Here is a 22924-nt window from a genome sequence, read left to right as displayed (position 1 = left end):
AACACACCAGGCAGGTCCGAGATACTGTTGTGAAGAAGTTTAAAGCCGGATTTGGATACAAAAATATTTCCCAAGCTTTAAACATCCCAAGGAGCACTGTGCAAGCGATAATATTGAAATGGAAGGAGTATCAGACCACTGCAAATCTACCAAGACCTGGCCGTCCCTCTAAACTTTCAGCTCATACAAGGAGAAGACTGATCAGAGATGCAGCCAAGAGGCCCATGATCACTCTGGATGAACTGCAGAGATCTACAGCTGAGGTGGGAGACTCTGTCCATAGGACAACAATCAGTTGTATATTGCACAAATCTGGCCTTTATGGAAGAGTGGCAAGAAGAAAGCCATTTCTTAAAGATATCCATAAAAAGTGTTGTTTAAAGTTTGCCACAAGCCACCTGGGAGACACACCAAACATGTGGAAGAAGGTGCTCTGGTCAGATGAAACCAAAATTGAACTTTTTGGCAACAATGCAAAACGTTATGTTTGGCGTAAAAGCAACACAGCTCATCACTCTGAACACACCATCCCCACTGTCAAACATGGTGGTGGCAGCATCATGGTTTGGGCCTGCTTTTCTTCAGCAGGGACAGGGAAGATGGTTAAAATTGATGGGAAGATGGATGGAGCCAAATACAGGACCATTCTGGAAGAAAACCTGATGGAGTCTGCAAAAGACCTGAGACTGGGACGGAGATTTGTCTTCCAACAAGACAATGATCCAAAACATAAAGCAAAATCTACAATGGAATGGTTCAAAAATAAACATATCCAGGTGTTAGAATGGCCAAGTCAAAGTCCAGACCTGAATCCATTCGAGAATCTGTGGAAAGAACTGAAAACTGCTGTTCACAAATGCTCTCCATCCAACCTCACTGAGCTCGAGCTGTTTTGCAAGGAGGAATGGGAAAAAATGTCAGTCTCTCGATGTGCAAAACTGATAGAGATATACCCCAAGCGACTTACAGCTGTAATCGCAGCAAAAGGTGGCGCTACAAAGTATTAACTTAAGGGGGCTGAATAATTTTGCACGCCCAATTTTTCATTTTTTGATTTGTTAAAAAAGTTTGAAATATCCAATAAATGTCGTTCCACTTCATGATTGTGTCCCACTTGTTGTTGATTCTTCACAAAAAAATACAGTTTTATATCTTTGTTTGAAGCCTGAAATGTGGCAAAAGGTCGCAAAGTTCAAGGGGGCCGAATACTTTCGCAAGGCACTGTATATGTAGGCCTCAGCCACTACCCTGAGAGCACTTGATTCAGTGTATCATGGAGCCCTCGGGTTCATTACAAATCAAAAACATTGATCTCTACAGCGCTGTTGGCTGGTCGTCATTGACCTTGCGTAGGCTTAAACACTGGTATTCACTGATTTTATAAGGCCATATTGGGTCAAATGCCATTTTATCTCTGTTCTTTTTTAGTCAGGTCGGTAGATAAATATCAATTACGGTCCCATTCTCATTTGCTTCTAACAGTATCTAAAATTAGAAGAGGTCATGGTAGAAATAGTTTTAGTTACTTAGCTCCGTGGTTCTGGAATTCTCTCCTGAACATTTAAAAATTTGATCTAGTTTCATTGGTGGAGTTTAAACACTTGATCGATGTATATATCATAGAAGAGTGTAATTGTCTTTAGGACAGCTGTTTTTAGTCAAGACTTTCGTGTTTTTAATGTAACATGTTTTTGTTGTATTGTATGTGTGTTTTTATAGTTTTGTTTAATGTTGTGTTAGTGAATGTAAGTTGTTTTGTCTGAAACGTTGTTCCCCCTGCTGCTATTGGACCAGGTCTCTCTTAGAAAAGAGATGTTATCTCAATGAGAAAAACCTGTATAAATAAAGATAACAAAGCTAAACAAATGGGCAGGGCAGTATGGATTTCTTCTCTTACATCTGCAAGCAGAGTCTGAACATCAGACAGGATGGCATTGTCCCCCTCAATCCGTGCAATGGCTACTGCTATGGCCATTTGGAGAGACTCCTTCTCCTCCAGGAGACTGTCACATGATGACAACACCACCCCAACGGGTGATGCTGGGCAGCTTCAATGTGGTACTCTTATTCTTCACTTTGCTTGGTGAGGTAGATTGCTGCTATAACTTGATGACCCTTCACATACCTAACCATTTCCTTGACTCTCTTGTAGAGTGTATCCATTGTTTTCAGTGCCATGAAGTCCTTGAGGAGCAGATTCGATGCATGAGCAGCACCGCCAATGGGTGGGATGTGAGGGTAGGACTCCTCCACTTTAGACCAATCAGCCTTAATTTTCGCAGCATTGTCGGTCACCAGTGCAAATACCTTCTGTGGTACAAGATCATTGATGGCTGCCTTCAGCTCATCTGCAATGAAGAGACCGGTGTGTCTGATGTCCCTTGTGTCTGTGCTCTTGTAGAATACTGGTTGAGCGGTGGAGATGATGTAGTTCGTTATTCCTTGCCCACGAACATTCGACCACCCATCAGAGATGATTGCAATAGTCTGCTTTCTCTATGATTTGCTTGACCTTCACTTGAACTCTGCATCCAACAAATGAGTAGATAAAGCATGTCTGGTTGGAGGGGTGTATGCTGGGAAAAGAACATTCAGAAATGTCTTCCAATCCACATTGCCTGTGAGTATCAGAGGTGAACCAGTTGCATACACAGCTCGAGCAAGACATTCATCAGCATTTCTCTGACTTAGTTCCTCCATTGAGTCAAAATAACTTATTTTGGGGCGGCAGGGTAGCCTAGTGGTTAGAGCGTTCAAGTTCAAATCCCGACCTGACAAGGTACAAATCTGTCGTTCTGCCCCTGAACAGGGAGTTAACCCACTGTTCCTAGGCCCTCATTTGAAAATAAGAATTGGTTCTTAACTGACTTGCCTAGTTAAATGAAGGTTCAATAAAATGTTTTAAAAAGAAGAGGACCATGAGCTGTTGCTATCGATAAGGTGCCTGATTCATCATTTTCACCTCACATACAGTTGAAGTCAGAAGTTTACATACACTTAGGTTGGAGTCATTAAAACTCGTTTTATTTTTATTTTTTTTAAATTATTTTTTACCCTTTTTTCTCCCCAATTTCGTGGTATCCAATTGTTTTTAGTAGCTACTATCTAGCTTCTTAACACAGCGCCATCCAACCCGGAAGCCAGCCCCACCAATGTGTCGGAGGAAACACCGTGCACCTGGCAACCTTGGTTAGCGCGCACTGCGCCCAGCCCGCCACAGGAGTCGCTGGTGCGCGATGAGACAAGGATTTCCCTACCGGCCAAACCCTCCCTAACCCGGGCGACGCTAGGCCAATTGTGCGTCGCCCCACGGACCTCCCGGTCGCGGCCGGTTATGACAGCGCCTGGGCGCGAACCCAGAGTCTCTAGTGGCACAGCTGGAGCTGCAGGACAGCGCCCTTAACCACTGTGCCACCCGGGAGGCCTAAAACTAGTTTTTCAACCACTCCACAAATTTCTTGTTAATTAACAATAGTTTTGGCAAGTCGGTTAGGACATAAACTTTGTGCATTACATATTCCAGTTTGTGCTAGCAAAACACTCCTGTACAGTTGAAGTCGGAAGTTTACATACACATATCCCGATGGCATTGAGGAGTACACCACATCAGTCACTGGCTTCATAAATAAGTGCATCGATGACGTCGTCCCCACTGTGACTGTACGTACATACCCCAACCAGAAGTCATGGATTACAGGCAACATCCGCACTGAGCTAAAGGGTAGAGCTGCCGCTTTCAAGGAGCGGGACTCTAACCCGGAAGATTATAATAAATCCCGCTATGCCCTCCGACGAACCATCAAACAGGCAAAGCGTCAATACAGGACTAAGATCGAAACGTACTAGACCGGCCCGGGCTCGTCGGATGTGGCAGGGCCTGCACACTATTACAGACTACAAAGGGAAGCACAGCCGCGAGCTACCCAGTGACACGAGCCTACCGGACGAGCTAAATTACTTATTACTCGATCTGAGGCAAGTAACACTGAAACATGCATGAGAGCATCAGCTTTTCGGGACGACTGTGTGATCACACTCTCCATAGCCGATGTGAGTAAGAGCTTTAAACGGGTCAACATTCATTAGGCCGCAGGACCTAGACGGATTACCAGGACTTGTACTCCAAGCATGCGCTGACCAACTGGCAAGTGTCTTCACTGACATTGTCAACCTGTCCTTGACTGAGTCTGTATGACTGCACGGCCAGGCACGACTACAACACCATCATTAAGTTTGCCGATGACACAACAGTGGTAGGCCTGAACACCTACAACGACGAGACCGCATATAGGGAGGAGGTCAGAGACCTGGCAGTGTGGTGCCAGGACAACAACCTCTCCCTCAACGTGATCAAGACAAAGGAGATGATTGTGGGACTACAGGAAAAGGAGGATCGAGCGCTCCCCCATTCTCATTGACGGGGCTGTAGTGTAACAGGTTGAGAGCTTCAAGTTCCTTGGTGTCCACATAACCAACAAACTAACATGGTCTAAGCATACCATGACAGTCGTGAAGAGGGCACGACAAAACCTATTCCCCCTCAGGAGACTGAAAAGATTTGGCATGGGTCCTCAGATCTTCAAAAGTTCTACAGCTGCACCATCGAGAGCATCCTGACGGGTAGCATCACTGCCTGGCATGGCAACTGCTCAGCCTCCGACCGCAAGGCCCTACAGAGGGTAGTGTGTACGGCCCAGTACATCATTGGGGCCAAGCTTCCTGCCAGCCAGGGCCTCTATACCAGGCGGTGTCAGGAAGGCCCTAAAATGATCAGACTCCAGCCACCCTAGTCATAGACTGTTCTCTATGCTACCGCACGGCAAGTGGTATAAGAGCGCCAAGTCTAGGTCCAAAAGGCTTATAAACAGACCATTTGCACCCCCCCCCCCCCTATTTTACACTGCTGCTACTCTGTTTATTTTCTATGCATAGTTACTTTAATATGTACATGTAGGTAGAGTTATTATCTCGACTAACCGGTGCCCCCGCACATTGACTCTGTGCCGGTACCCCCCTGTATATAGCCTCGCTATTGTTATTTTACTGCTTCTCTTTTAATTGTTACTTTTTAATTTATTTGTAGGTATTTTTCTTAACTTCATTGTCAGTTAAGAGCTTGTAAGTAAGCATTTCACTGTAAGGTTGTGCTCTGTTGTATTCGGCAACATGTGCCAAATAAAATTGTATTTAATTTGACTAAATGCTGTGCTTTCCAGGCTTGACTAACACTGCTTGCCTGCCTGGCTGTCTGCACACTGAGCTATCTGTTTCTTTCTGCGTCTGTCTTTCTGTCTGTCTATATCTGTCCTACAGACCTACTGATAACCCTAAGAGCACTTATCTAAATCCAACCCTCCAGACTCTCTAACTGGCACTCTCCTTCACTGGCCCTGGTTTGATTAGGTCAGAGCATTGTGTTTCTATGAACAGTTCTAGACTTTACCACAGATGGGAACAATGAGAGAGATATTTCACTGGATGTATACATGTGAAGCTTCCCCTTGGCGTTTCCACTCACTGCCAAAAATAGGAGTGAGAGGAAGCCCACTGGCCGGCAGTGAGAGAAAATGAAACAAGATGGATTTTGGGTGACATTCTGCACATTTTCTGATCCCTGAAACGTTTGATTTCAATACAGTTTTCTGTTCCCAAAACTAATCTGTTATGTCCAGAGTGGACAAAGTTTTTTTGTGGACTTTACCCTTTGCAACAAAAAAAATCAGGAGTGCAAAAGCGAATTGAGTTATTGCTCACGCGCACTTCACAGAGGAGGCGTTCCCTAACGGAAATATGCAGATACATGCTAGAATGCGCCAATAGGATCTCGCTAGCTCGTGCTTGGCTCTGCCCTCCTTGCTTGTTCTGGCAACTATGACTCATTTGTTCCCATTGGAAACGACAGTCTGTCGTCTATCTGGGTTTAGTTATACAAATCTTTGACTGTCTCTAACTGGGTCAAAGGCTGTTCTTGTCTACGCAGACCCCTCATGATGAGTTACGATTTTTGTTGGGGCCCTAACCCCATCAGTTGCCCATCCTTGACCTAACCCCATGGGAAGCAGCAGTCGACCGATAACGAGCTAACCCTCTTATGGGAGCTAAGGAGCTCTCCCCTGAGTGAGCTGATCATGTTTTTGGTGTGTTTTAATGGGCTTGGGCCATGAGAGCGCAATGTAATGGGTTTGGCCATGAGAACTAAAGGCACTAATAGGTTTGGCTATGAGAAAAGGTACTAACTAGCTTGGAGAAAGGCACTGACATGATTTTGGGCAAGGAGAGGAACAGAAGCAATGGACCCTGCATTGGGGGTTGGCTGGAAATACGTCAGTTTCGGTTTGGGATGTGACTGGGGAAGCTATTGTTGTGCCCTTTTTTATGTTGTGTAAATTGATACTGTATGTTTTATGGTTGTGTTGTTGTGAAAGAAGGGGTTTTGTGTGTGTGTGTAGTTTTACTCACATTCTAGTGTGTGTGCACACGCACACTGCGCCACAGGATTCCTGGGGTTTGTGCATCTCTCTCACTGAGCCATCCCTAGTGGGTTGATTACAGAACAATGCTGTACAGAACCAAACTGTACCCTGCGCAGCCCTAGAGGCACTGTACACAACGTTATCCTGTAACCTGTCATTCATGAGTCATGCTGCCATATCTCCTAGCAGAGAGGAGGGAGAACACGCACACACAACGATTAGAAGGGAGAAGAGGGAATGACTAGGAGGAGGAAAGAGAAAGTATTACCGTGAAGGGGCAGAGAGGGAGTACACAGAGTAAAAAAGGGCTGTTATCGTGATAGCACAGATGTTCCAAAGTTCACTCAGACAAGCTCTCTTTTTTTCTCTCTCTCTCAGCTCTCTTTTTGCTCTCCTGCTCTCTCTCCTCTCGCTTTCTGCTGACTCAGAGCTTGGAGTCCCCTAGTGGCTGGTTGTGGTACTGACCTCAGAACCTGCCATACATACTACATACTGCAGCCTGGTGTGATCTCATCTCGCCAGCTCTGCCACATTAACATGGACCATGCTCTTTCAGAGCAGTCTGAGGCTGTGGCCCAAATGGCACCTGCTTCCCTAAATAGTGCACTACATTGAACAGGGCCTTTGATACAACCCTATGGGCTCTGGTCAAACGTAGCGCGTGATACAGGGGATAGGGTGCCGTTTGGGACACAGCCTAAATGGTAGTGCTCCTACCCACCATTATTGCATTAGCCATAATTGATGGATGCTGTATTAAATGTCGTCTGGGTTTGGTGGGCGGACAGCCAATCCCACAGCTACCTCCCCTGACTGTTCCAATGCTGACAGTTCCCTGTTCTCTTTGCTGTGATTGGTGCAGAGTGCCCACCTGGCGGTGATGGATGCCCTGATGTCGGTGGGCGCCATGGAGACGGTGAGCGCAGTGAGGATGTCCGGTGCGGCGACAGGGGAAGAGCTTCTGGGTGGAGTGGGAGGAGCCAGCTGGGAGAACACCCTGCTCCACTGGGTGAATGGGGTGAGGACAACGACAGGGGCGTCTCTCTCTCTCTCTGTCTCTCTCTGCGTTGCCGAGTCATGATTTCATAACCCAATTTATATCGGAGTACAAAATATACAGACTTATAACGTGTGGCTTCCCCCCCCACACGCACAGTTGAATCAGAGGCTGAGAGAGCAAACAGAGGGTGCACAGGGTGACCCGTCTCAGGACAGCACAGAGCCACAGCCTGTCCAGCCTTCTGTAAGTATTCCACTACACCTGTACTACACAGGGACTGTGTCCAAAATGGCATCCTATTCCTTATATAGTGCATCTGTATAGAGCCCTATGGGCCCTGGTCAAAAGTAGTCTGCTATGTATGGAATAAGGTGCCATTGAGGAAGCATGCAGTATTTATGTCAACAGCACTCACATTATGAAACACATTGTGTAACACACATACATTAATCTCATGGATTACATGCTATTAAAACACTCTGACGTAAACATTTCCTGTGAACAAGCATGTTTTATACAGCGTGTGCATGTAAGATATTTCTACTTTATCGTGACAGTTTATAGTCTCCTACGCACACACTTTACATGCAATCTCCCTAGTAATCTGGTGCTTGTTCAGGTAACTACCAAAATAAAGGAAACCACGAGCCGCTGAAACGGCTTCAATGGGCCTTAGCATAGATCCTAGAAGTCTGGAGGGATGCGAGACTTCTTCCATGAGAAATTCCATCATTTGTTTTTTTGTTGATGGTGGTGGAAAACACTGTCTCAGGCACCGCTCCAGAATCTCCCATAAGTGTTCAGCTGGGTTGAGATCTGGTGACTGACACACACACACAACCCTTTAAACGCCCTAGTCTCCTTTTGAGACTCCTCTTTCAAATTCACTGAGATGTCTTGTAGCCATGGTAGCCAAAATAATGGGCAACTGGGCATTTTTCTACATGACCCTAAGCATGATGGGATGTTTTAGTGGCTTAATTAACTCAGGAACCACACCTGTGTGGAAGCACCTGCTTTCGTGTCCCTCATTTACACAAGTGTTTCATTTAATTTTGCAGTTACCAGTATCTCAACATAATGCTTACTGGTTGTATAATTGTTAATATATATATATATATATATATATATATATATATATATATATATATATATCCTCTTCAAAACTGTATTTTTCCTCTTAACTGTCCTATTAAAGTAGCCTTAATACATATAGTATCCTCTCCTCTCCACCTGTCTTCTCCTTCCCTGTTTTCCTCTTTCTCTGTCCTCTTTTCTCCTCTCCACCTGTCTTCTCCTTCCCTGTTTTCCTCTTTCTCTGTCCTCTTTCCTCCTCTCTGACAGTGTCCCACTCGCTGGTACTGGAAACTTGTCCCTGTAAGTTCCTCCTCTTTCTTCTCCTCCTCTGTTGCATCATTCCTTATCTTTCTCTCTGTCTTCATATTCTCTATATTCTCTCTTATTAGATTTTTGAATGAGAGGTCTGTTCTGTTTTTCTCTCCCTGCCTCTCCCCCTGTTGGTACAATATAAGAATGCAGGCATACTGCTTCACTGCTCTGCACTAGGCCTATCCACTGTACATTTCCTTGGGCTGATGTCACAGGGAGGGGTAGGGATGGGCAGGGTATTGTTGTTATTGGACATAAATCACATGTAATCCACTCAGGGCTCTGGAAATGTGAGAGAGAAAAAACGTTCCTGCTAGAAACCAGTCCGTCTGGTCGGCTCCGTCTTAAAACGGACCATGTGACGTTTTTTGTTTGTTTGTTTCTAGCCACTAGCCAGTCATTGTTATGAGTCCCAAATGGCACCCTATTCCCTATTTGTTGGATTACTTTTAGCCAGGGCCCATAGAGTAAGAAGTAATGAGCTCGTGGTGTAGGCCTTTTAATGTGCGGTGAAACATTTATGAACTGTGCCAATACAACCATTCTAACATGGCCGATAGTCATAGCTGTTTCACACTATATACGTTTTCTATCTGATTGGGAAGGTTGTGTAACATTACACTCTCCTGAACAGACCCCAGGTATTACAGTCTGCTGACAGTGTTGACACTGTGCTGGCTGTGTTCAGTCGTTGACTAAAACCTGAGAAGTCTCAACCTGAATAGTTTACCTGCGTCAGGTTGGGTTAAATATCTTCCTCCGACGAGACTCTCTCTCCTGGCCTACTTTCCACTGACAAAGCCCTCGCTGTCTCTGGACTCTTTCTATGGTCACGTCCAAAATGCCACCCTATTCCCTTTTGAACAGAGCCCTACTAGTCAAGACTACTGCACTACATAGTCAATAGTAGTGCACTATACAGGGAGTAGGGTGCCAATTGGGACGCAAGCCATTCGCTCTCTCCCCATGGCTTCTGCTGCCTGGTTGGCTGCACCTTTCTCTTCTCCACTTCCATGGCATGTTATCTGTTCTCTCTCCACTTCCACCCCTTTATTCTCTCTCTCCTCTAGGAGCATGTTGTTGGTCACGTTATCCGCGAGCCTGATGGGTGTTTGTGTGCACGTGTGTATGTACCATTTGTGCTGTATGTCCACCTGTGTGTTTATTTTAAAGAACATTGACCTTGAACTCGCATTGAACAGTAAAGCCTGGACATCTCCCCAACTCTCCCGTACTCACTCAATGACGCCTCTCTCTCTCTCTCTCTCTCTCTCTCTCTCTCTCTCTCTCTCACCCCATCTAAGATCCGCTACAGAAAGGACAAGATGCTGTCTAAACAGAAGCCTACATTTCCGGTGGTGACTGAAGTCAAAGACCTCTCCAACGGTTGCGCCATCGCTGCTGTTGTACACTACTACTGCCCCGGCCTGTTGCAGCTAGAGGGTACGTACATAAAACCACATGATACAAATTAGCATGGCAGTATTTGATATGCAAATACAAAAGTAAAACACAGGACTTGCGTATAGTTAGTTGTCCAATACAATGCAATATAGGACATGCCTGAGGGTTTGACTAAAAAGCCTAGCTTACTATGTTACAGGTTCCATCTAGGTTTAAACCACACTACCTTTAATACAGTAACCTACTGTATTACTGTGTGCAGTGTATCATTACAGTAACCTACTGTGTGCAGTGTATCATTACAGTAACCTACTGTATTACTGTGTGCAGTGTATCATTACAGTAACCTACTGTGTGCAGTGTATCATTACAGTAGCCTACTGTATTACTGTGTGCAGTATATCATTACAGTAACCTACTGTGTGCAGTGTATCATTACAGTAACCTACTGTATTACTGTGCAGTGTATCATTACAGTAACCTACTGTATTACTGTGTGCAGTGTATCATTACAGTAACCTACTGTGTGCAGTGTATCAATACAGTAGCCTACTGTATTACTGTGTGCAGTATATCATTACAGTAACCTACTGTATGTGCAGTGTATCCTTACAGTAACCTACTGTGTGCAGTGTTTCATTACAGTAACCTGCTGTATTACTGTGTGCAGTGTATCATTACAATAACCTACTGTGTGCAATATATCATTAGAGTAACCTACTGTGTGCAGTGTGTCATTACAGTAACCTACTGTGTGCAGTGTATCATTACAGTAACCTACTGTATTACTGTGTGCAGTGTATCATTACACATACTGTACTACCACATACTGTACTACCTGTCCTGTGTTAGATGTTTAGACTCCATGGCCTGACTACCTGCTCGTTGTACCGTTCCTGTGTTAAATGGGAGTTGTAATATGGCTTCCCTGTGCTCTAGCCTCTCCAAACTGTACGTGTGACTTTTTCAGAGGGGTTGGGATAAAGTCGAATTCCCGTCGGTCCTCTGCGTATAGTTGGACAATAAAGTGATCCTCGTTTTGTCCTTCAGATGTGTGTATGAAGGAGTCCATGGCGGTGGAAGACAGCCTGTACAACCTGCAGCTGATCCGAGAGTTCTGCGACAGCTGTCTGAAGAGCTGCTGCCCCCTAGTGTTGGAGGACCTGCTCTACTCCCCACAGGAGCTCCAGGTACCACTACCACTTTTCTCCAACCCCAGTTGTAACTAACCAGATTTAATTTAGCTTATTATTAGGCGCGCTAGACTAGGGTTGGAGTACAAACCTACAGGGTGGTAGCGCTCCAGAAACAGGTTTTGCGAGCTCTGATCTACACATTGTCTTTCCCCCAGAGCCATGCATTTAGAAATGTGTGGCTAAATGTATGTCTCTGCCTAGACTGGAGCGGCAGGTAGCCCAGTGGCAGCAGGTAGCCTAGTGGTTAGAACGTTCGGCCAGTAACCAAAAGGTTGCTAGATCGAATACCCGAGCCGACAAGGTAAAAATCTGTCATTCTGCCCCTGAACAAGGCAGTTAACCCTCTGTTTTCCAGTTGACCGTCATTGTGAATAAGAATTTGTTCTCAACTGACTTGCCAAGTTAAATAAAAAAATATAAAAAGACAGTCTTATACAGGGAGTGTTTGGCCAACTGCCGCTGGATGCCATACATGTAGTACAACTATTAAAGCATGTAACTTTATTCATATCCAGGAATGAATTGTTACGGAGATCGAAACGGGCATTACAGGGCTCCTTTAACTGTTTCTCTGGTATGTTCAGGTCAACGTGATGAGTTTTCTAGCGGAGCTGCTGGGTTGGTTCGAGGTACGGAGGCCGGAGTTTGTTCAGCCACTGAACACCACTGGTAAGTGTTGGGCTGGGCCCAACGTTCAGGAGGATGCAATGTTACAAAACGTGCACATAGGACACATTTCTATCGAACAGGTGTGGTGGTCTGTCAAGTAGAATAGGGAATTATGTCAGCTCTAGTTGTTACATTTCTATTCTGCATTATTCGGAGCGTTTCGCCTCACTGAAACCCCCCCCAACAGGGCCTATTTGCATAAAGCAACTCTGAGTAGGAGTGCTGTTCTAAGATCAGGTCCTCCCTGTCCAAAATAATTGTGATTCTAAAAGGCTAAACTGATCCTAAATCAGCCCTTCTACTTTTGAGATGCTTGATACATTCAAGCCCAAGTCTTGTGTGTGCGATTCCTGCGTCGGCCTGAATGGCAGTGTCGACATTTGACTAATGAGACTGTTTGTTTTGTTCCAGATGCTTCTGCACCGCTCAAGCCAACCAGTTTGAGCAATAGCAGGTACAGCAGCTCTCGCACAGTCATAATCACAAACATGACTTTATATTTCTATGTCAGTAGTAATCTGTCTCAGGAATGATATCTTTAGCGTGAACGTTTATTGTGAGCGCTCGGGTGAGTGAGTAGATTTCCGATGTATTTATTACCTACGGCGAATCAACTTGAAGCTTCATCTTGACACTTGATCTTGAAACAAGTTTTTGTCCGTATTTCAGCGGCTCTCCTTCCATCTTCAAGAAGCCATTCCTGCCCATCTCCTCACCAGTGTCGCCAGGGCCTGCGCCAGGTGAGTGCGGGGCAACGCCCATCCCATCATTTAGGTCTGTCACACGTCTGTCCTCTGCAGAACACCCGGGTTCAAATAGTGTTTGTTTTATTTACACTCAAACAACACAATACGTGTAATGCAATGAAAACGCATTGCTTGACGAGCTAGCCTGGCCCAATGGAAGCAATGGAATAGTCCCGAAAGTGCAAACTCCGTTCATCTGTGACCGCAGGCAGGCATGCTCAATCAAACGCTCCTCAAGGTATTTGAGGGAGAACAGGTACTTAGGTTCACACTCTGGTGAGTCTTTTATAACTGTGTTGTCTGCGTTTGTTTATCAGTGGGTCCATGTGAAGGTTTTTCTGCCTTTTTATGTATTTATTTTTGGTGTTTATCTTTGCATGCCCTGACTAGTGCCTGTGTGTCTTTGTGGTGTCTTTGTGTGTCTGTGTTGGTGACTGTGTGTGAATGTGTGCAGCGTCTCTGACTCAGTCTGCCTCCATGTCTCATGTAGAGAGAGCTGGGAGAACATGGACCAAGAAGCCTTTCAGGTAGGACCCCATCTCTTTGTCTCTCTCTCTCTCTGTTAGCTCCATATTTCAGTTGTATCTCAGTACAAAGTGTTGGGGTCAATTCTATTTCAATGAAGTCATTTCAGGAAGTAAACGCTCTCTCTCTCTTCCCGTCTCTCTCCGTCCAGTCGTCCCCTGTCCTCGGCCGTGTCCTTCAGCATTCCATTTGGCCTGGACAGCGACGTGGACGTCGTGATGGGCGGAGCCATCACCCGCTCGGTCAGCTCTGATAACGTGGCCCCCGGCCAGACCATAACCCGCATGCCCTACACCCCCCCAGAGGACCTTAGTCACCTGCTCAGCAAGCCCCCCGCCCCCCCCGGCTCCCACAGAGGTTCCTGGGCCACCCAGAGCTCCTCCGTGGTGCCCATGCTGCTGAAGGAGAATGGCCTGGGAGAGGGGGACGGGGATGGGGAGCTGCCCACCATCGAGGAGGCCCTGCAGATCATACACAACGAGGACAAGATGGAGCCCCGGCTCCACCCTGACGGGGCGGCCGACGGATTCTTCCTGCACTCTCCCGACGACCCGGCCAGCACCAGACGCAACGGCCGCGCCGCTCACTCCTCCCACCCGCCTAACCCCATACCCCTCAGCTGCTCTGCCCCGTCCCGATCTGGGATGATGTACCACCCCCACCTCCCCATGGGGGGCAAGACGCAGGCACCCAGGGAGCAGGCCTCCTCCACCCCCTTCTCCCGTACCCGACACACCTCGGAGGGCTCGCGGGACGACGACTCGGTGCTGAGGGACGGGAGCGTGGACTCTGACGCCTCTGAGGATCTCCTTCTCCTCCCTAATGCCCAGTCCACCCCTGCCACGCCTGCTGTCCACACCAGAAGCTGTGGAGGGGGAACGGACGCGCCGGACAGTGGCGTGAGGATGACCAGCTTCGCCGAGCGCAAGAAGAAACCGTCGACAGTGGGTGTATCTCCTAATAGCGGCGGCGCCAGCAGCAGCGAACCGGTCGCCCCGCCAGCGACAGCTCCGATGACCAGCTGGGTGGTCCAGCCCCAGAAGTCGACAGAGGAGAGCCCCAGTAAGAGTCCTGGATTAACCTCCGAGATGTCCGAGCTGGGAGCCCGGCTGGACGAGAAGAGGAAGGCCATCGAGGCCCAGAAGAAACGGATTGAGGCCATCTTCGCCAAGCACCGCCAGAGACTGGGCAAGAGCGCCTTCCTGCAGCTGAAGAAAGAGCAGGGAGTGGGGGAGAGAGAGGAGGAGGAGGAGGAGGAGGGGGGCCAGGTTAGCGCCTCCTCCACAGAGGAGGACCTCAGGGGGCTGACGCTAGAGGAAAGGCTGGCTCGCATGGAGGACGAGGAGCAGCAGGAGGTGCAGCAGCAGGAGAAACGGCGCCTCTCACTGGAGCAGGAGGGGAATATAAAACCTTCATCACACCTGGACAACAAGCAGGCCTCCTTACCCAGAAGGGAGAAGGGTGCAGGGGCGGCAGGGCCAGGAGGAGAGCAGGTCGGGGTGGTAGCGCGTCAGCCAGCGCCCTTGGGGGACTACAACAATGCTGTCTCAAAGCTGAACGCGGCGCTAAGCTCCCTGCAGAGCGACATGCAGCGCCTCTCCGAACAACAGAACCAACTCATCAGGAAGAAGCCTGCCGCTCCCGCCGGCAACAAGTCCTGGGTGATCCCGCCCAGTCTCAAATCCTCGGCCCCTCCCCCGACTCGCATGTCCCGCGCGTCCACCCCCCGCGACCTCGCCTCTGCCTCATCTTCCCCCTCGTCGTCCCGCCGCAACGCAGCCAGTCCCGCCAGAACATCCAAGTCACCCCAGGTCCAGCGCCGGGCCCAGTCGGTGCCTCCCAAGAGCCCCAAGCACCAGGCCACCCACTACCACCACGCCCGCCCCCAGGACCTCAAAGTGCCGGGCCTGTCGCGCGTCCTCACCCCCCCACAGAATGTGGACACTATCCCCCACTTGCGCCGCGCCTCCCCCTGGCAGTGCCGGGACCAGAACTCCTCCACCTTCAACATCAGCTCTGCCCCCAGCCCTGCCTCAACCCCAATCCCCTCCCCTGCACCAACCCCCACCCCCCGGGCCCTGTCGCTGGCCCTGGATGACAACATGTCGGACGCCGGCTCGAACGAGGACCAGAGCATCTTCAGCATCGACCTGGATACCGCCACATCTCAGGCCTCGGGGAGAAAGGAGCATGGGGGTGGTGGGAGCTCGGGGGCGCCCTCTGAGTGCTCGTTTGAGAGTGACGTTCCAGCTGCGGGGGTGTTTAATGGCAAGCGCAGCAGCCTGATCGAGATTTCTCTATCGGCCTTGTGCGGGGACGAGGATGACCTGAGTGTCATGGACGACTCAATGAGCGACGTGACCGAACCCGAGATGAAGGGAGGGGTCGGCTTCTTCTTTAAGGTTAGCCGGACTCTGTGTGTGTTTGTCTGTGTCTGTTTGCCCGTGTATGTGTTGTAAGCCTAACTAATCCTGTACCTGTGTGTGTCCACCATCAGGATGATAAGGTGCGGCCGGAGGACGAGATGGCCCAGAGGAAAGCAGCCCTGATGGAGAAACAGCGGAAGAGGGCGGAGGAGATGAAGAGACGCAGACTGGAGCAGGAGGAGAAGCGAGAGAAAGAGCATGCGATGTGCGTTGCGTTTTCAAGCCACTTACAATACTGCACTGTCCAACAGTCGACTCTAAATCCACTAGATGGCGCTGCTAATGTTTTTTTGCCCGGGTTACTGCCCAGCACTTTGTGACAAATGTTGTATAAATAATGTGATTTTTATTTTAATAATTCATTGATTTGATTGATTGATTTGTTGGTTCTCCTCCCCTCTATACCTCTAGCCGACCTGAGTGGTTTAACATTGAGGGCTGGGGAGACAAGTGTGGTGGCAGTGGTGAGGACCGGCCCCGGACCCCCGGTACTCCCCCATCGGAGAGCACGACCCAGCGGAGAGACACCTTCACCAGGCAGGAGTATGAGCGGAGGCAGCAGCTGAAGATCATGGAGGATCTAGACAAGGTGTTGCGGCAGAAGCCCACCACGGTGCGCGGCGTGAAGAAGCAGAGACCCAAGACCATGTTCCGGGACGACTCGGTGCTTTCCCGCAGCCCCGCCAAGGGGTTCATGGGTAAATATAAACTCCACTCCCATCTCTCCCATTGCTGAGTCAGTCTGGGGGCGTTCCTTGTTGTTGTTTGCAGTCGTGCTGCGCATCTCAGAAGACTGCGATGTCACATTTTAATGGGGTTTTCTCTGTTGGTCTCTCTCTCTCACTCACACTAGGCTCCAAACTCAACAAGGTCTATTCCCACTCTACCATGAACCTGTCCTCGATGGCTAACGACACTGGCAACAGCGGGACACTGACCGTCAGGAAATCTCCCAGGTAACTAACTGTCAACAAGCTGTATTTTACCGTACTGGTAGCTATGGTAACTGTAACAAGCTGTATTTCCACCGCACATGTAGCTATGGTTAACCATAACTAGTTGTTACCCCCCCACAGGGATCTGTAGCTGCCTGACTATCCCCTCCTCCCATCCTCATTATTGGCCCATTTTTAACCCAAATGTGTAATTCAATGCATGTCTGTTTATGTACCGGTATGTAGATTGTTTTGTTATGCTTCACAACAAATTTCCTTTCCTCTCCATACAGCCGATCTCACTCCCCCTCAAGGCTGATGTCACCGGGACGAATGGCCAATCAGAACGGCGAGAAGGACTGGGAGAATGCCTCCACAGCCTCGTCTCCAGCCTCCATCCCAGAGTACACCGGTACGTTTACCTTTAACCTTTACAGCTCACTGTTAACCATCACTCGGGGTCCATGACTGTGACATAATCTCTAGTTCCCTCTTCCAATATTCCTGTTCCAATAATATCCACACTAGCATTCATCAATAATATTACTTAACCCAGAACTAAAGTCTTGTGTAATTGGCCAGATGCTCGATTTAAGTTCTAGGTTCATACGGGAACTGGAACGAAGAGCTCTCTCTTTGCAAGTTACAGACCGAGTGTCCCCTCCCCGTCCGAATTTTGAAAGATGCTAAGACCTCGTTATCTCACTCATCCCTTTGTATCATGACAGATCGACGCTACCATTTATGTTTACGAGAGAGAACTTTATCATGAGTGGAATGCTAGTATGGATATGGGAACAGAGCCTATACTGAGAATACGATGTCATAAGTACAGTTGAAGTCAGAAGTTTACATACACTTAGGTTGGAGTCATTAAAACTTGTTTTTCGACCACTCCACAAATTTCTTGTTAACAAACTAGAGTTTTGGCAAGTCGGTTAGGACATCTACTTTGTGCATGACACAAGATATTTGTCCAACAATTGCTTACAGACAGATTATTTCACTTATAATTCACTGTATCACAATTCCAGTGGGTCAGAAGTTTGCACACACTAAGTTGTCTGTGCCTTTAAACAGCTTGGAAAATTCCAGAAAATCATGTCATGGCTTTAGAAGCTTCTGATAGGCTAATTGACATAACTAATTGACACCTCCAATTGACATGAGTCAATTGGAGGTGTACCTGTGGATGTATTTCAAGGCCTACCTTCAAACTCAGTGCTTCTTTGCTTGACATCATGGGAAAATCAAAAGAATCAGCCAAGACCTCAAAGAAATTGTAGACCTCCACAAGTCTGGTTCATCCTTGGGAGCAATTTCCAAACGCCTGAAGGTACCACGTTCATCTGTGCAAACAATAGTATGAAGTATAAACACCATGGGACCATGCAGCCGTCATACCAGTCAGGAAGAAGACGCGTTCTGTCTCCTAGAGATGAACGTACTTTGGTGCGAAAAGTGCAAATCAATCCCAGAACAACAGCAAAGGACCTTGTGAAGATGCTGGAGGAAATGGGTACAAAAGTATCTATATCCACAGTGAAACGAGTCCTATATCGACATAACCTGAAAGGCTGCTCAACAAGGAAGAAGCCACTGCTCCAAAACCGGCATACAAAAGCCAGACTACGGTTTGCAACTTCACATGGGAACAAAGATCGTACTTTTTGGAGAAATGTCCTCTGGTCTGATGAAACAAAAATAGAACTGTTTGGCCATAATGACCATCGTTATGTTTAGAGGAAAAAGGTGGAAGCTTGCAAGCTGGAGAACACCATCCCAACAGTGAAGCACGCGGGTGGCAGCATCATGTTGTGGGGTTGCATTGCTGAAGGTGGGACTGGTGCACTTCACAAAATAGATGTCATCATGAGGGAGAATAGTTTATGTGGATATATTGAAGCAGCATCTCAAGACATCAGTCAGGAAGTTAAAGCTTGGTCGCAAATGGGTCTTCCAAATGAACAATGACCCCAAGCATACTTCCAAAGTTCTGGCAAAACGGCTTCAGGACAACTAAGTCAAGGTATTGGAGTGGCCATCACAAAGCCCTGACCTCAATCCTATAGAAAATCTGTAGGCAGAACTGAAAAAGCGTGTGCAAGCAACGAGGCCTACAAACCTGACTCAGTTACACCAGCTCTGTTAGGAGAAATGGGCCAAAATTCACTTATTGTGGGAAGGTTGTGGAAGGCTACTCAAAAGGTTTGACCCAAGTTAAATAATTTAAAGGCAATGCTACCAAATACTAATTGAGTGTATATGTAAACTTCTGACCCACTGGGAATGTGATGAAAGAAAGAAAGAAAGAAAGAAAGAAAGAAATAAAATATGAAAGAAAAAAAAAGTGGTGATCCTCACTGACCTAAGATGGGACATTTTTACTAGGATTAAATGTCAGGAATTGTGAGAAACTGAGTTTAAATGTATTTGGCTAGGGTGTATGTAAACTTCCAACTTCAACTGTATCTGTTTGAACTAATCCGTCACACATTAACAGAAAGCTCATATGGGAACGTACTTGTTCTTTCATCTATGGCATGCTATTTGTACTGATTTTGTTGATTTGTGTAGATGTGTTGTTTTTGTGTTTGATTTTTTTTGTTTGTGATATTTGTGTTGACTTCCAGGGCCCAAGCTGTACAAGGAGCCCAGCTTCAAGTCCAACAAGTTCATCATCCACAACGCCATCTCCCGCTGCTGCCTTGCTGGCAAGGTCAACGAACCGCAGAAAAACAAGATTGTAGAGGTCAGAACTCTATGAATCAACAACTCCACTTTAAACAAATGTGTGCATCCCAAATGGCACCACCATATTCCATTATAGTGCACTACTTTTGACCAGGTTCTATAGGGCACTACAAAGGGAATAGGGGTGCCATTTGGGATGCGAACAGCGACAACCCCTGTTAGAGCCCTTTAAATCAACAACCTTGCTATCCTCCGCTCCGCTGGCTAGGCTGGATTGCCCGTCAGTCTACCTGGTTGGAGCATCCACACTGCCACTGTTTATAATCCCGTTCACCTCCTCTCTCTCTCTCTCAGTTCAGCTCAAAGGGCTTTTTTGGATGGGAAACATATGTTTACATTGGCAAAGCTCTCTCACTCTTTCTAATGTGGATTTGTGTTGAATGTATTGAATTGTGTCATTGTTAAAGCGTTTTTAACATTTTTATCTCCCCCATCTCCTTCTGTGGTTCAGGAGATGGAGAAATGCCAGGCCAACCACTTCCTCATCCTCTTCCGTGACTCCAGCTGTCAGTTCCGGGCCGTCTACACCATGAACCCAGAGACCGAGGAGATGGTGCGCCTAACGGGCATCGGGCCTCGCGTCATCAGCCCCGCCATGGTGGAGTCCATCTACAAGTATAGTTCGGACCGCAAACAGTTCACCACCATCCCGTCCAAGACCATGTCCATGAGCGTCGATGCCTTCACCATCCCCGGGCACCTGTGGCAGAGCAAGCGCCCAGGCACCCCCAAGAAGCTGGGCACCCCCAAATAATAACGAGAACATCTCACTGATGGAGGAGGTGATAGGCGGGGGGAGGAAGGAGGTGGACATATGTAAATCAGGGGCCCCTCTTCCCCCAGTCAACCCCCCCCCCCCCCCCACCCCCACCCCCTCCCCCTCCCCCTCCTCCCCCCTCCTTTCTCTTATATTGGTTTGGTCCAGTGTTGGCTATTGATTTGGGGACTGCTTTGGTTCAGTCGGCTGGTCAGGTAGACTGCCGGAAGCATCTGAAAGGAATACATTACACTGGTGTCAGACATGTATAAACCGCCTGCCCCTTTAAGCCTGTCCAACCGGATGGTCTCTGCCCCTTTAAGACCAACCTGGGTCGAATTCACTAGGAGGCAAACGGACCAAAACAGGGAGGGACTACCTGAATGTCTCCAATAACAAACGCTTGTTTTTCGTTGCAATATGTTTTGCTACGGTGTGCACCAATGAATATGACCTTCAACAGCTCTGTGTATGGGGGACATTTGTACATGTCATGTGTCAAGGGGGCCAGCTACAGATAATCACTACTACTAAAGCCATTCATAGGGCCCTGTCTTTCTGATTGCCCCCCACGGCCTGATATACCTAGATTGTAAAATAATACTGTTTTGATAGGACAAGAATGAACAGGGCTTCTTCCCACCGTACTGGGCCTCTTACCCCCAGGGCCTGCATCACCCAGCCTCCTACTGCTTTCCCACTGCCTCCCCTTGACTAACCCCGTCCACAGTCATCCATTGTGACCTTAAGCACTTGGTGGTGAGCGCGAGAGGGAACATCTCGCACATACTGCCGCAGCTCTCTGAACAGAACATGGGGGTCAGACCCGCAATCTCCCTCTCTCTCTCTCTCTCTTTTCTCTTTCTTTAATCTGACCTTCTTTCTTCTTTAATTCCAGGACTCTTTCTCCTCCCGTCTGCTGCCTCTCCCTGCAGACGGGACAGAAGAACCCACCCTGAAAGAAATCCGACTTAGCAAACTGCTCTCTCATGAATGTAGGGCGCACCCGAACCACTCGGCTCCCCCGGGTGTGTTTTTGTTGGCCAGTCGAGGACTGGGAGGTACTGTATTATTGCGCGGGTCCACCGAGGGCTCTAGCACTCTTGGCTGGCTGCCGTGCCTGTCAGTCAGAGCGGTATGAAGGACTCCGCCCAGCTCCAACGCTACTTCAGCTGTAGACATCTGGATGTTTTTTTTTTACACCACTACTTTTGACATGTTGTGCTGAGTGAATCGCTTCGGCCTTCGTGAGCAGAAATGAGAACTAATCCCCCCCCCTTGCTTTATTTCCTATTTCAGTACGAGAGGTGGAATGAAAATAGCGTTATACCGTTGTACATTATTATCTTGATGAATGAAACTGGAAAAAATGAAGGAGGACTTTATACTCTGTTTAGCATTACCCAGGATTCACATTGTGTGGAGAGAGAAAAAGAAACAAAAATGAATGACAACTTAATATATATGAATGCTGTTTATTGCTAATTACTTTCAGTTTTGACAATGATTTGTACAAACTAGTTGAACTATGAATAAGCTAGCCTGCTGCTTTACCATTAGCGAGGTGTGCGTGTGTCTGAGAGAAGAGCGCGCCAGTGAGTGAAAGAGCGAGCGAATGAGTAGAAAAACTGACTACAGAGACTTAGCGAACTCTCCACAATCTGAGAAATAAACCCAGAAGGACAAAGATGAACAAGCTGTGTCATTTGAGATCACACACACACACACACACACACACACACACACACACACGTTACCTGTGAATGAAAGATAATCAGGACTGTATCAGCCCTAATTCGGTCCCGCTGCAGGGTATGGTGTGGTACTACAGTATTTGGGGTTTTGGGTAAGCCATGACCCCATAGGGTACCATTTGGAACACAAACCGTGTTTCTGGTCTAACCTGTAGGTCCTAGTGGGTTCTGATCTCCTCTTGTCTTCATTTAGCACTCTGGCTGGCAGGCCTACATCAGCTGATAATCAGCTGGCATCTCTCCTGTCTTGTTTCACATCACAAACTGCCTCCCAACAACAACATCACGTTCCTGTCGTTTTGACTGAGATTTCCAATGGAGATCTGATAGATTTTTTTTTGGTCTCTCTAAAAAGCTCGACAATGGGTTTGTGTGTTCAGTGTGTATGGCAAGGAGTGTGAGATGAATGGACGTGTGTGACTGGTGTAATGTGTATATCTGTTTGTAAAGGAGAGTACGTATGCGATAGTTGAACTATAACTGGATTCTGTGCAATTCTCCTGTAGACAGTAAAATTGTCATGTAACCCCATGGTGTGTTTATTGGGTAATGATAAGGATTTTTTTAATGATTATTATGATTTTATTTTTTTCCCCATTAAAGTGGTGGTTGATGTTCATTTCATAGAAGACATGTCCTGTATGTTGTCTCTTTTATTTAGCTCTGTTGCCACCGTGTCGATGTGGGCAGAGTGCTTGTGTTCCTCTCGCAAAATTGTTCATGATTGCAGATCTATCCCAGGTAACTGGACCAGGCTAATAAAATCATTTTAAAAATCACCTTTACCCCTTTCATTTATGTCATGCTCATTCTTAGTGTTTCTGGACCCACCTGTGCTTAAATGATTTCTAAAGCATCTATCGTATGGGGGGGCCTTTAAACTTTTAAAAAAGGTG

The 22924-nt window shown here is 47.4% G+C and overlaps 1 protein-coding gene across 3 annotated transcripts in view; it reads left to right on the top strand.

The window, feature by feature from the left end:
- Positions 1–22804, top strand: part of camsap3 (calmodulin regulated spectrin-associated protein family, member 3) — a 53172-nt gene extending 30368 nt beyond the window's left edge. The window contains exons 3-18 of one of the 3 annotated variants that reach the window (XM_036938039.1): positions 7336–7491; positions 7630–7716; positions 8818–8850; positions 10167–10305; positions 11317–11456; positions 12047–12131; positions 12543–12585; positions 12801–12871; positions 13332–13404; positions 13554–15804; positions 15900–16033; positions 16240–16526; positions 16682–16784; positions 17057–17175; positions 19397–19515; positions 19969–22804. In XM_036938039.1, the coding sequence (XP_036793934.1) occupies positions 7336–7491; positions 7630–7716; positions 8818–8850; positions 10167–10305; positions 11317–11456; positions 12047–12131; positions 12543–12585; positions 12801–12871; positions 13332–13404; positions 13554–15804; positions 15900–16033; positions 16240–16526; positions 16682–16784; positions 17057–17175; positions 19397–19515; positions 19969–20271 (4143 nt within the window). In that variant the 3' untranslated portion in view covers positions 20272–22804. The remainder of the gene's footprint in view (positions 1–7335; positions 7492–7629; positions 7717–8817; positions 8851–10166; positions 10306–11316; positions 11457–12046; positions 12132–12542; positions 12586–12800; positions 12872–13331; positions 13405–13553; positions 15805–15899; positions 16034–16239; positions 16527–16681; positions 16785–17056; positions 17176–19396; positions 19516–19968) is intronic. The other 2 variants (XM_036938041.1, XM_036938040.1) reach the window with 2 other exon arrangements.
- Positions 22805–22924: the final 120 nt, after the last annotated feature.

Source organism: Oncorhynchus mykiss, chromosome 12 (assembly GCF_013265735.2).
Source record: "Oncorhynchus mykiss isolate Arlee chromosome 12, USDA_OmykA_1.1, whole genome shotgun sequence".
Classification (NCBI taxonomy): Eukaryota; Metazoa; Chordata; class Actinopteri; order Salmoniformes; family Salmonidae; genus Oncorhynchus; species Oncorhynchus mykiss.
Note: the sequence above shows the minus strand (reverse complement) of the source record. Positions and strands in the feature narration are given on the sequence as shown.